Source organism: Eptesicus fuscus, chromosome 5 (assembly GCF_027574615.1).
Source record: "Eptesicus fuscus isolate TK198812 chromosome 5, DD_ASM_mEF_20220401, whole genome shotgun sequence".
Taxonomy (NCBI): Eukaryota; Metazoa; Chordata; class Mammalia; order Chiroptera; family Vespertilionidae; genus Eptesicus; species Eptesicus fuscus.
In genome coordinates, this window is record NC_072477.1 from 11,642,313 (window position 1) to 11,657,228 (window position 14,916).

The 14,916-nt window shown below is 40.3% G+C and overlaps 1 protein-coding gene across 3 annotated transcripts in view; it reads right to left on the reverse strand.

Annotated features, from left to right (window-relative positions):
* The window catches only part of SPATA7 (spermatogenesis associated 7), a 29,571-nt gene extending 19,273 nt beyond the window's left edge, over positions 1 to 10,298 (reverse strand). Inside the window, exons 1-3 of one of the 3 annotated variants that reach the window (XM_008148401.3) lie at positions 10,150 to 10,298; positions 5,929 to 6,003; positions 2,803 to 2,898 (exon numbers count right to left, since the gene is read on the reverse strand). In XM_008148401.3, coding sequence (XP_008146623.2) covers positions 2,803 to 2,898; positions 5,929 to 6,003; positions 10,150 to 10,168 — 190 coding nt within the window. In that variant the 5' untranslated portion in view covers positions 10,169 to 10,298. The remainder of the gene's footprint in view (positions 1 to 2,802; positions 2,899 to 5,928; positions 6,004 to 10,149) is intronic. The other 2 variants (XM_008148403.3, XM_028155851.2) reach the window with 2 other exon arrangements.
* Positions 10,299 to 14,916: the final 4,618 nt, after the last annotated feature.

Here is a 14,916-nt window from a genome sequence, read left to right on the forward strand (position 1 = left end):
ATAACAAAATGTCATGTGTGGAAATCACAAAAAGTTCCAGAACTTGTAGTTTTTTATTTTGGCTTTTATGATACTTTTAGAAATGAACAAATATAATATCCTTGATAAAAAAGTACACTGGCTGGGATTAACAGCTCACTAGATACTACAAAAGAAAACATGAGTGAACTTAAAAGCATAGCAATATATACTATTCAAAACAAAACAAAGCGAAGAAAGGCTGGACACAAACACAGAGAGCATCACAGACCTAATCCACCTGTAGCATGCACTTACTGGTAACATACTTGTAATTGGAACCCATAACAAGTTTGGAAAGAACAAAGAGCACAACTGCAGGACCTACACTATCTGATCCCGAGACTTACTGTAATGCTATAGAAATGTGGCAGTGTGGTATTGTAATAAAGACACACATGTAAAACATACAGAACTGAAGAATAAGTCCAGTTCTGTATGGTCAACTCTTTCAAATAGTGCTAAGGTAATTCAACAGAGAAAGAATGATCTCTTCAACAAACAGTCCTAGTTATATTTGGATACTCATAGGTAAAAAAAAAAAATTGATCCTTATATCATACTAAGAAAATTAACTCAAAATAGGTCACAAACTTAAATGTAGGAGCTAAAACTTATACTTCTAGAAGAAAACACATAAGAAAATCTTAGTGACTTAAGATTAGGCAAAGATTTCTTAAACAGGATATAAAAAACGTAAGCGCCCAGTCAGTGTGGCTCAGTGGTTGAGTGTCCACCCATACACCAAGAAGTCTCCAGTTTGATTCCCAGTCAGGGCACATGCCCAGGGTTGCAGGCTCGATCCTTAGTAATGGGGATGCAGGAAGCAGCCAATTGTTTCTCTCTCTCTCTCTCTCTCTCTCTCCTTTCTTCTCTCTGAAAAGCTGATCTTGACTTCACGTCACAAAATATTCTTTAGATTTTCAATCATTTAAAATATAAATGTCATAAGATATGAACTAAAATTTAAAAAATACATTTAGTGAAAAACTGGTGAAATTCAAATAAGGTTTGTAGTTAATATTATTATATCAATATTAATTTCCTGGTTTTAATAATTGTAATATGATTATGTAAGATTTTAACATGGGGAAAGCTGGATGAAGAGTTTCTGTGACTCCGTACTATTTTTGCAATTTTTCTGTAAGTCTAAAATTATTTCAAATAAAGATTTTAAAAACAAAATGAAAAGACAAGTTATAGACTAAAATATTTGCAAAACATGTATCTGATATAGGACCTGTGTTTAAGATATAAAGAACTCTCACAACTTAATACTAAGAAGACAAATAACATATTTTTAAAAATGGGCAAAAGATTTGAACAGATATTTCACCAAAGAAGATATACAGTTGGAAAATAAGCACAAGAAAAAGTTGTTCAACATTAGTAGGCACTGGAGAAATACAAACTAAAGCCCTACCTAATATACACTAGAATAGTCAATAATGGGTCGCCAATTGGAAATGCTGGTGAGGATATGGGAGTGATCGAAATGTAAAATGGTCTAGTCCCTCTGGGAAAACAGTTTGGCCATTTCTTATAAAGTTAAAATGTATTACCTTATTACCCCACAGTTCCACTCCTAGTAAATTAATTTATCCAGTGAAACAGAAGCATATGTTCAAAGATTACATGTGAATGTTTATAGCAGCTTTATTCCTAATAGCCAAATGGAGTCAAAATAATCCAAATGTCCACCAACTGGTAAATGAATAAACTGTGGTACATTTCATTATATGGACTACTACCTTAGCAATAAAAAGGAATACTGTTACACACAAGAACATGTATTAGTCTCACAAGTGTTAGCTAAGTGAAAGAAGTCAGACTCGTAACAATACACACTGTATGATTCCATTTATATAACATTCTGGAGAAGACAAAACTATAGTTAGAAAGCAGATGAGTGGTTGCCAGGGATGGCAGGGAGGAGACTGCTTGCAAAAGACTCGGGGGAACTTTTTGGGGTGATGGGATGCTTTATATCAGGGATCAGCAAACTTTTTCTGTAAAGGGTCAAATAGAAAATGTTCAGGCTTTGCGGGGAGATATGGTCTGTGCCACAACTAGTCAATGCTGCCTGTCAGTGAGTGTAAAAGCCACAATAGACAAAATGTGAAAGAATGGATGTGATTTATTTATTTATGGACAATGAGATTTGAATTTCATATAACTTCCATGTTATAAAATATTATTTTTATTTTTTCCAACCATTTAAAAATACAAGTGCCATTCTTAGTTCACAAGCTGCACAAAAAAACAGTGGCAAAAGGATTTGGCCTGTGAGCTGCAGTTAGTCAATTTCTGTTTTAACAGCATAACTGTGATGGTAGCTATACAATGTATGTATTATTCAACATATTTAACTGTACACTTAAAATTAGTGTATTTTCTGGATGTATGTTATATCTCAAAAAGCTGTCTGAAAAAGAGATTAATTAGCATCTTCTTTGTGAAACTTCTTTAGTATATTTGAAAACAAAAAAGTAATTATTAATTTTATTATATTAAAAACAATATCTAACCATAATATTAGGAATAACACAGGTAAAAGGAAATTACACAGGCACTATATAGATTTCAAATTCAGTTGACAAAAATGGACAGTAGCTGATATCTCTATACCAAACACAGATTCTGATATATATACACATATATATACACACATATATATACATATATATATGAAATGTATTCATTTTTGCTATGAGTATACTCTAATTAGAAGTGAAGTCAAGGGTTTAAATTGGGTACAGAAAGTTCACATTTGCACATTTTTACCTTTGGCTGAAAGGATTTTATTATAGTGCACAGCCATGTGATTCTTGACCATGTGGAGAGTACTTAGTCTGAGAGAGGAGGAGTCAGTGCAAAAAGCTAAAAATTAAAACATATTTAATTATATACTTAGTTAATATAAAATCATCACAAGATAAACAAATTACTGATTATTAAGCTCATTTTTATAAAATACTCTGAAATTCAACCAGGATGATACTGACATAACTTTGTGATGCTGAATATGTGCAAGCCTTAACCTTGCACTGATAACTGATGAGCTATCAAACTTTCTAAGAATAAGTTTTACAAGCCGGAGAGTTTTGAGAAGAAATTCTAGCATATAACTCAAAATGTATAGCCACTTGACTGATTATAAAATAATGAGTAAAATGGAGTATTACTAGGTCATAAAAAAGAATGAAATCTCACCATTTGTGACAACATGGATGGATCTAAAGGTATTATGTTAAGTGAAATAAGTAAGCAAGAGAAAGACAAATGCCATTTAACTTCACTTACCAGTATATGTGGAATGTAAGAACAAAATAAATGAATAAACAAAACAGAAACAGATTCACAGATACAGAGAACAAACTGAGGATTGCCCGATAGGAGGGAGTGGGTGAAAAGGTGAAGGGATTAAGAAGTACAAATTGGTAGTCGCAAAAATGGCACAGGAATGTAAAGTACAGCCTAGGGAACATCGTCAGTAATATCGTAATAACTACGTAGTGCCAAGTGGGTACTAGAATATTCTGGGGGCTCACTTCCTAATTTTCTAATTGTCTAACCACTATGCTGTACACATGAAACTAATATAAAATAATATTGAATGTCAACTGTAATTAACAATAAACTTTTTTTATACTTGATTACATGGAGTCTGGGAAATCAAGCAAAGCCCAAACTCCAAAAGTCTACGCAAAGATTCTATTCTAAGAGGCAAACTTCTAACTTTAATAAGATCTACAAATCAGCTTATGCATTTTTTTGAAGTATTAGAGCTAAGACAAGTACATCACATAGAAATTTGTGATATTAAACTTCTTGATGTCATCTAAACTGTTTAAAAAAATCTTAAAAATAATTAGCATGTATATACAAATATCAAATGTATATGTAGGCATAACTTTCTTAAACATGATAAACAGTTTTTGTGGTTAAAAAAACTGTATGTGGTTAAACGTGTATGTGGTTAAAAAAACATAATCAACAGCTAAAACGGTGGCAGAGATTGAAAAGTAAGTGACTTTCCTGACCTCTGCTTCCCATCCTAGAAGAAAACTCTTACATTTTTTATGCATCCTTGCAAGGAAATTCTACACATGGTATAAGAACATACGAGCCCTGGCTAGTGTGGCTCAGTTGGCTGAGCGTCATCCCATGCACCGAGAGGTCACCAGTTTGATTCCCGGTCAGGAAATATGCCTGGGTTGCGAGCTGGATCCCCAGTAGGGGGGCATGCAGAAGGCAGCCAATCAATGTTTCTCTCTTTCTCTCTCTCTCCTTCTTTCCTTTCCCTTCCTCTCTCTCTAAAATTCAATAAAAACATATTTTAAAAAAAGAATATACAATAATGATGAGCTTGATACTACCTACCACTACTATAAACATTTACTGAATAGGTACCATGTATGCATTGTTCTTTACATGTACAAACTCATTTATTCTTATCACTATTTAATAGACATGGCCACAGAGTTATAAGGTCTTTAAGATCACACAGCTTGATAAAGGATGCAGTTTAGCTGTTAACTAAGGCAGCCTCATATTTACAGCTACTATATAACTGCACATATAGTCCTTAAAAAAACTTAGCAGCCTGGCTGGTGTGACTCAGGGGTTGAGCATTGATCTATGAACCAAGAGATCACTGGTTCGATTCCCTGTCAGGACACATGCCCAGGTCTCAGGCTTGATCTCCAGTAGGGGGCATGCAGGAGGCAGCTGATCAATGTTCTCTCACTGATGTTTCTATCTTTTTATCCCTCTCCCTTCCTCTTTCTCTAAAAAAAATCAATAAAAAAAAGTTAGCAAACTATATATTACTATATATTACTAGAGGCCCAGTGCACAAAATTCAATCCTCAGCCCAGATTGCGAGAGGGTGTAGGCCAGGCCAAGGGACCCCACCAGTGCACATTCAGGGCCGGAGAGGGACGCAAGAGGTTGGCCAGCCAGGGTGGGACTGTGGCAGGGCTCTAGGGTGTGTCTGGTCTGTCTTGCTCAGTCCTGATGGGCCAAACCCCAGCAGCAAGCTAACCTACCAGAGTGTCTGCCCCCTGGTGGTCAGTGCATGTCATAGTGAGCAGTTGAGCAGCCTTAGCATATCATTAGCATATTACGCTTTGATTTTTGAACGTATGACTGGATGATCAGACACTTAGCATATCAGGCTTTTATTATACAGGATTCTTCATCCTGGTCTTCTATGTAAGTATATTTTAAATCTAGTTTTAAATTCTTAGTTAAAATTATTTTTCAAAGTTTTATTCTGGCCCTATGTGTATATATAGCTTGTTACAAAGAAATAAGTGAAAACGTGATCTTCCCTTCACATTTGGAGGAATGAGTATCAAAGATTTTTCATGTAAATAAAGAAAAAAAAAACACCTTTTAAATTATTTTGCATAATAACCCAGACTTAAAACTTGTAAACTGTAATTATTAAAATGTATTTTAAGTTTACATTAAAAATTTAAAGGCTTTAAAATATTGTCCTTTCACAGGACCTAGAAATCCACTTGAATGAAGAAGCCTGGGCTTGTTCCTGATGCGAAGTGCATCTTTTCTGCACAGCTTTTCCTTTTCAGTGCTTGTGTCTATAACAACCTGAAAAGCACCTTTTCATCAAGGCCGGCATAACTCAGAGCAGGGAGTCAGTCTGCCAGCAAGGAGCAGAGCTGAGCTGGAGCTGCAGCAAGGAGAAGGGGGAAGCCAAGTCCACTTCCAGCGCTCAGTACTAGTTTGAAATGAGGGACTCCTAAGTTAACCTCAAGAGTTCCTAAAATATATAATTAATAATATAAAGTTCAAATATTGATTACATAATTTTTCATCATGTCATAATTTACAAATAAACAGTCAATCTTTACCAAATAACCTTTCACCATTTACCTCACTTACCGTTACTTTTGGTGCTCAAGTGTCCTTTAAATAGGCACGGTGGAACAGATCTGGGAAGGACAGAGCTTGCTCTGACTTTTAACCAAAAAAACATGAATTAGGATAAACAAAACACAACTTTCATAAAGAAAACAATATTGAACATTTAAGAAATAATAAACTTATTGGTAATACTAGAGTTGTTTAAAATTGTATTCTATCATGTTACTAACCAGAAATGATATATCAGACAAAAATTCTGCAGCCATTGATCAAAAGTTTTCTCTTTTAAGAAAATAAGTTATTTTCAAAACAGCTGTATCTTGAGACTTTAGTTTCACCGAGTAAAATGATAAATACATCAATTATTATGTTATTTGATATATACTGATTTCATCCTATACACTACTGACCTATTGGAGCTTTAAATGACTTTGAGGTATAATAAAACTTTTTCAGTTAATCATAGTCTGTCCTACAATTAATTTAAAGGAAATAATCCTCTTACAAAGTAATTGAATAAATTAGAAATTATGTTACTATGTGTAAATACATATGTAAGAAAGAATCAGAACTTAATGTTTAAAGGATGTCTTAAAGTTCATCTAGTCTAACTCACCCTCCTCCTCTTGCTTGGATCCTCTCTAAACAGTCTTTATTTAGAAGTCCTGCTTCCAAATTTGTCTTCCTTGAGCACTCTCCCTTGGCTCTTGGATACCATATAGAGATTTCTTATGCCTTATAGTTACTCTTTTATGATAGTTTAACAATTCTTTTAAATTTTTAAAAATTGATTTTAGAGAGTGTGGAAGGAGAGGGAGAGAGAGAGAAGCAGTGATTGGTTGCCTTCCATATGAGCCCCAACCCGGGGATCCAACCCACATACCCAGGAATTGAACCTGGCAACCCTTCAGTACACAAGACGACGCTCAACCAACGGAGCCACATGGGCTAGGGCTAGTTTAACAATGCTTTAAACGTCCTTGTTTAAATCATTTTATGGTTCCCATCTCCTGATTGGACCCAGACTGATACAAAGGGGCATGAAAAAGTAGTCTCAAACCTAATGCCAGGAAAAAAACATCACCCTCTAAGTAGATTAGGAGTAAAATCCTGTCCATGAGGTCAAAGGTCTTGCTAGAGTAATGAAATTCATCAGTATGTGCGAGCAGCCCAGTTCCCCCACAATGTGACACCACTAAGACAGCCAGAAGGAACTCTAGTGAGGAAAGGTGAAGGTGTTTCTTGTGGCAGAATTTCCAGGAATGCCAGGAGCTTGGGGATCTGATGCCACTGATAAATGTCTCTTTTGGACCAACAGATTAAAAAATAATTTTTATTTATCAAGCTGCTTTCAGTTATCTATCCTCATAGGTTGTTTTTTCTTCGCTCCTTCCTAAGTCATTGATAACAGAGTGAATGGCAGTTTGTAACCCTCAATCATTTCTCCCCAATCCCCCTTGGAGAAGCTGGAAAGAAGACTTGATAGATGATCTAGTCCACCATTTACAAATACCTAAGGCCCAGGGAGTGAAAGTGATTTGCTGAAGATTACCTAGTAAATAGCACACAAAGATTGCCAACAAGATATACTGTTTTGTAGGTGGTACTCTTTCTACTACATCACCATACAGAAAGTTTGCCTTACAAAAGAACGTCAAAAAAACGTGATACCAAAAAGAAAATGACAAAACAACAATGATTTTTTTTTTTTTTACTTTAGGTGGTGTCTTAATATTTTGCACTCCGAAATCACCAAAGGTAATCTTAATGATACCTAAGAAATTTAGAAAGTGCAATCTTTTCAAGTAAAATTAAGTATTTTGTCTTTGGCTAAAATTATTTATGGTTTCTTATCAGTAATAATAATTATGATCTAAGACAGTGGTCAGCAAACTGCAGCTCGCGAGCCACATGCGGCTCTTTGGCCCCTTGAGTGTGGCTCTTCCACAAAATACCACATGTGGGCGTGCACGTACAGTGCGATTGAAACTTCATGGCCCATGCGCAGAAGTCGGTTTTCAGCTCAAAAGAAATTTCAATCGTTGTACTGTTGATATTTGGCTCTATTGACTAATGAGTTTGCCAACCACTGATCTAAGAGAACGGACTACCCCAGATAGTTGTTGAATATTATATTTGTTTTAAAAATTCAAAATCAATAACAATGTTTGCTATATATATTATAAAATATCCTAAAAATGAAGCTAATTAAATTGGGTAAGTTATAAAAATATAAGCTTTTTACATTTTGACAGGAACACATTTTAAAAAATAATTCAATAAATACTGAGAACTTACTAAGTCTATTATATTCTAAATTTTACATATATCCTTTCCCATGCCCCCACCTCTAGTGATGAGGAAAATAAGACATTTGGCGGGGGGTGGGGGGGAGGGGTGTGTGTATGCTAGCAGCCTGACTCTGTATCCCTGATGCACATTCCTCTGAGCCTATAGTCTAGTCACTGCCCCTTCCTTAATTATCTGGTCTTGCAAGACCTGTTTACCTAAATACTCCCATTTTACAGAGACCATAAACCATGAACCATACACAACCCCCGGAGGGAGTTATCAGTGCTGGCGTCAGGCCAGGCCTTTAGGTGTGGTCTCATGGCCCCCATCCCAGCACACGGAAAAGCCCGTGAGAGGTCCCGAAGTCTGATCCTTATTTGGGGGACAAAAAAACCAAAGGGTATAAAGACAAAGCTTCCTCCGTATTGGCTTACTCAGAATTTGGAGAACTGACCAGAGTCACTGTACTAGTACATGAGAAACATCTGAAAATAGATGAATTTTTCCTGTATCTCCGGGAACTCCTGCATATTTTTCGGTTGCCTGGTAAATTCTGTAACACTAGCATGAGATGGTTAGTAAGGACAATGGCTCTAGGGTTTCAATTCCCCACCTGAATTCCAAGCCCGGTCTGACACTTACTGTGTCCATTATGAACTCTTAGTTTACTAGTCTCCAGTGTTTATTCACCGTGAAATGAGGATAATACCTAACAGTATGTTTTTGTGGATCAAATAATGAGATAACTTGGAAATAGAGCTTAAGGTTAGAAAATTTCTGAAAACCACAAAAACTATGTGGTGACTGCAGGGGTGATGGGGGTGGTGTGTGTGTGTGGGGGGGCTCGGTGGAAAAGGGCATCAAGGGGATAAATGGTGATGGGAAAAATAAAATAAAACTTAAGAAAAATAAAAGGGGGGGGGAAAAGCATGTTGGTTTGTGATTTCTGGAACTTGGGCTAATGGAGAGTTATCCCCTACATTCAGAACAGCACTTATTTCGAGTAATGACTATGTAATAAAGGCACAATCATATTCAAAGCAAGACATTACACGAACCATCTAGCAGCCTGGTTTAAAGGTACTTTCTTAAATAGATAAGAACACGGAATGGGGAGGCAAGGGTCTAGAGATTGCCTTATTGGGTTTGAAAAAAAGAATGCTACTTTGTTAGAGAGACAGTGAAGAGGCAAATTATTTCGATTGGGCCGACGATTGGTGGAGATTCTGTCACAGGGCCCCAACTGGTCCACGGTGAGGTCCACTTGACCCTGAGCGTGTTCAGTCAAGGACAAGATGTACAGTAATTATGGATTAGTTCTTTGCCACTAAAACTGTAGCCAGTAACACAGCATCATTTGAAAACTTATCAGAAAAGCAAAATATCAGCTCCCTACGCCCCCCAACAGACGTGCTGAATCATAATCTGCATGTTTACCCGATTCCTGGTGATTCCTATCCGCTTTAAAGTTAGAGAACCCCGGGTTACTCGACTCCTGGGAGCTGGTTACAGAATGGAAGAGCTCGTATTTACTGAGTACTTACAACGTGCCAGGGGCTTTATGTGTATTACCGGCGTGTAATCCTCAAGAACTCTAGGGCATGGGTTCTACCTCTGGTACCAGGGACGAGGAAACCGAGGGCCACCTCTGTGGGGTGCGGCGGGGGCCCAGGGAGGTCTGATCCCAAAAGACAGGGGCCATCGAGCCTCCTGCACTGAGGGCGACAAGCTCCGAGCCAGAAGGCGGACCGGCGAAGCCCAAGGGCAGGGTCTACTCCAGGGTCCCGGGCAACACTCAGGTCCACAAGGAAGACAAGCAGGGAACGGGCGGAGAGCGCCGGGGGCGCGGCCTCTCCTCTAGCGCGGCCCCGACGCGGGCCCCGGATCTCCGGACCCTGGAACGCGGACCCCGGACCCGAGGCCCGGAGCGCGAGACGCGCCCTTTACCTCTTCGGCTGCCATTCATGCTGAGATCCGCCTCAGCCGCCGTGGAGACGCGCGGGGTCCCCCCTGGGTCCGTCCCCGGCTGAGCCAGCCCCGGCGGCAGAGGACTGTCGCGGAGGAGCCGGCGGCGGGCGGCGCTGGCGGGAGACCGTCGCGCGGCCGGTTGCTAAGAGCCGGTTCCACGGCGTCGGGATTATGACGTCACGGCGCAGGACGCGCGCTCCCGCAGCCCCACCCCCCGGGGGCGGGGGGGGGGGGACCCGGGGAGAGGAGGAGAGCCGGGGAGGGTGGAGCGGCGGCCAGCCTGTGGTTGTGGGGACCCTTGGCAGTCATCCGTCCAGCGGGTCCCCCCGCAGAGCGGCCTCCTGGCCGGGGCCGAGCCCCCAGCACCGGGCAGGCCTCGTCCCTGCGTGAGAGCGGGGAGAGAAGGTCTCATCCAGCGCCCAAGACCCCCTGGGTCCCGGAAAAAGTTAAATGCAAACGTTGGTTTAGGTTAGGGTTCCATTTAACCAGTTCCAAGGAACTACATTTCGAAGCAGCCCGTGAACGTTTGGATTAGTGAAAATCCTGGGGATGAAAAAAACATCTGCATGTGTACATCTTAGTTCGTAACCACGATAATCCGGCTGCATTTCCTTTCTGCTCACTGTGCTCTCCACCTCCCCCCTCACCCTCCCAAGTTTGCCCTTTTTATCTTAAAGCTCCAATCTGTTTTCCTTTATGATGGAAGAGATTTGCTACATCAACAAGGAGTTGATCTATCCGTGGCTTTTTACAATTTAATTTTGAAGCAGTTACCCTTGAATCCTGCTTGGAAATAGGGTCAGAACAGGGCAGGGAGCATTCTGGAATGGAGCGCCACACCACAGCTGCTCTATTGACATTTGGGGCTGGATGCATAATTTTTTGTTGTTGGGGGCCGGGAGAGGGGAGGGTTGTCCTGCGCACTGTAGAACGTTCAACAGCATCCCTGGCTTCTCCAGGAGCAACCCAGCCACTTCATCCTGGTGGTGACAAAAATGTGTCCAGCCAGTGCAGGTGCAAAATGTCTCGTGGGTAGGAGGGGGACAGAATTTGCACACATCTCCACCTCGGTTGAGAACCACTGCTGCGATGGGTAATGTACTGTCTTTGGAGCCAGGTATGTCGAGTTTGTGAGTTTTCTGCCACTTGCCAACTACACCTTGAATTAGTTTCTAAACCCTTTTGAGCCTCAGGTGCCTCTTTTCTAAAGCGTAAAAGATACAACTTCGTAGTTGCAAGCATTAATATATGCAGTGCCTGGCAAATGAAGCAAGCTACTCAACAAATAACGGTTTTCTCTCTTCTAAGACTTCTGTCTCAGAAGAACTGGAGTATCAGGGGATTCAGGCATAAGCTAGTAAGTCAGGACCCTATGACAAGGGAGTAAGCCAGAAAACCTGTTATAGTGACACCTGAAGTTCTGGTTCTCGAAGACTCTAGGGAAAGGAGAAAAGTAGGTTCAAAACCCAGGAGGGTGGAAGTGTGTGTGCGGCCCAAACAACAAGGGCCTAAGTGGTCCCGGGGCAGAAAAGTATTTCTTAGAGAACAAAAACTCTCACAGCCCTGGCGGTGCAGCTCAGTTAAGAGTGTCATCCTGATACGCCAAGGTTTCGGGTTCCATCCTGGTCAGGACACATACAAGAATCAGCCAATGAGTGCATGGATAGGGGGAACAACAAATTGATCTCTCTCTCTCTCTCTCTCTCAATTAAACAAACTCTTTTGCCTACCTACTCACTAATGCTTGATATCCCTACTTAAGCATATAAAGCCTTGCCTCGCCAGTATGGCTCAGTGGTTGAGCATGGGCCTGTGAACCAGGAGGTCAGGGCACATGCCCAGGTTTTAGGCTCAATCCCCAGGAGGGGGAGGGGGGGGGAGGAGTGTGCAGGAGGCAGCCAATCAATGCTTCTCATCATTGATGTTTCTCTTTCTCCCTCTCCCTTCCTCTCTCTGAAATCAATTTAAAACAACTTATATAAAAAGAACATAAAGCCTTTTATTCTACTACTAGCATCCGGAAAGTACCTTGCATATAATAGGCATTCAGCAAACGTTTGTTAAGTTAGAGCCAAAGCTTAAAGGGCAAACACCCCTGGGAGAGGCAACACAGTGACTTGATTCACACAAAGGTGATGCCAGCTCCTCCTTTGGAAAGTAGATTTTGGGGATGAAAAGTAGATTTTTCTTTGAAATAGGAAATGGTTGGGAGAGAACAGCAAAATGGGAAAGGATTCTGACGACAATATTGCTTGGTATCCGACGTCCACTGAAGTCATCACTTCATTATTTGTATTTTGTTTCAATTATTTCAAGAAGTGCACCCTGGGATTTTCTCTCTCTCCAATGTTAGCAGTGAACAGGTTCTAAGTGCAATTTAATTTGTCCTTGGCCTCCACTCTGTGTGTATAAACAAGACAGAGAACTTCCTTCCGGGTTGCTACTCCCAAGAGGTAATCCATGGGCAGATGCCTGCCGCTAGATGTGCTCATTGTAGGTAGCTCTCAGGAACACCCTCCATTGGGAGAATGGCCACCAGCGCAGTGGTCTTGGAGGGGAAGTGTTCCTGAAGACCTTTGGTTGAATATTTAAATATGAACTTCTCATCATTGAGAAATTATCCCAATGGTATATTTTTGTTACTGATGTCTAGAAATTTGGATATCTGTATTTTAGAAGGAAAACCTCTTACTCTCCTTATAAGTTGGCATGAGTCCTTTTATTATTGGGTTTCTCTTTTTGTTTTAGTGACAGGAAGGTCAAAACTAATATTTGTGCCGAAACCGGTTTGGCTCAGTGGATAGAGCGTCAGCCTGCGGACTGAAGGGTCCCAGGTTCGATTCCAGTCAAGGGCATGTGCATTGGTTGCGGGCACATCCCCGGTGGGGGGTGTGCAGGAGGCAGCTGGTTGATGTTTCTCTCTCATTGATGTTTCTAGCTCTCTATCCCTCTCCCTTCCTCTCTGTAAAAAATCAAATAAAATATATTAAAAAACAAAACAAAACAAAAAAACCTAATATTTGTGCTCAGTTGCAATAACTATTCATAGCCAATCTTTAAAGTCCCCGAAGGACAAAAACGAAGAACATTCAGGAAATTTTTTTTATATTTTATTGATTTTTTTACAGAAAGAAAGGGAGAGGGATAGAGAGTTAGAAATATCAATGAGAGAGAGAAACATCGATCAGCTGCCTCCTGCACACCCCCTGCTGGGGATGTGCCTGCAACCAAGGTATGTGCCCTTGACCAGAATCGAACCTGGAACCCTTCAGTCCGCAGGCCGACGATCTACCCACTGAGCCAAACAGGTTAGGGCCAGGAAATATTTTTTAAGGACTACATACTAGGGCAGAATAAGAGAAACAAATAGTGTGTGTGCACTTTGTAGTGACTCAGTGTCAAAACAAAATCCCTCAGGTTTTATGACTGCCTGAGGAATGCTTGAGAAGTCAAGCTATTGACTATCTTATTCTCCAGTCAAAAAGACTATAGCTATTGATTCATCTAATCACTGAGGACATGGAACGTTAGAGCTTGGAGGTATTAGTATGATATGAAGTAATGGATTAATTTGCTGTTTGTCACTAGAGGGGGCTTTAGGAAAGTTTTAAGCTGTATCCCTGTGAGGGAGACTGCCAAGGCAATATAAACCTACACATCTTACTCCAGGGATGTAAAGAATGAGAAACACTTTGAAAAGTCACGCCAAGGTAAAGCTTCTCCAATTATAGTTGGTGACATATACATTTTTTTTTTTTTGTAGCACAGGAAGAAATTACTGAATTATCTAAAGGCCCTTCATGGATTAAAAAAAAAAATCATTGTCAACCTATAAGTTGATTTTTCTTAATTTTGTTGTTAAAGCAGGAGAGAACAGGAATGTCCATAATTCCCTATAAAGCAGTATGTCCCTAACGGATAGACAAAAAGTACAGGCAGAAAAAAGAGAGTGATAATAGGATACACTGACCTGCAAATGACCATTTTGAGTTCTCTTAAGGAATAGAACTCTGATATCTGAACACAAATACAATCCATGGAAAATGATCATTCTCGGAACTCTAACACCACACTGAGTTTGCACTGCACTTTTTAACATGCTCCATTCCACATTTTAGTTTCATTTTCCCTACCGTTGAAAAGAGCACAAAATTGTGATGCTGTAGGTAGCTTAGCTGGCTTCTTCTTCTTTTAAATATATTTTTATTGATTTTTTACAGAAAGGAAGGGAGACGGATAGAGAGTTAGAAATATCGATGAGAGAGAAACATCGATCAGCTGCTCCCTGCACGCTCCCCACTGGGGATGTGCCCGCAACCAAGGTACATGCCCTTGACTGGAATCGAACCCGGGACCCCTCAGTCCACAGGCTGACGCTCCATCCACACAGCCAAACCGGTTAGGGCTTAGCTGGCTTCTTGTTACAAAAGATTCACTCATGTTGTGACTCTTTAGTGAAGGCTGCCGGAATCGCAGATAGTAGGCCCAGTAAGAACTGTCCTAGTCCTCCATCACTCCTGTTTCTCCCCAGCTGTGTCCTTTCAATCTTTTTGTCCAATTAAGAAAACAAGTCCCTGCAAACAGAATTTAATCATTCAGTGGTTACTAGGTAACCTGTCCCTGTAGCTGAAGAAAGGCATTTTCTTGGTCTTTCACTGCCAATCAGCCGCCACAGAACATCAGGGATGATAATCTCCACCTAACGTTTCCATTTACGAGTGGCTTCACTATTAAAAATACAGCAAA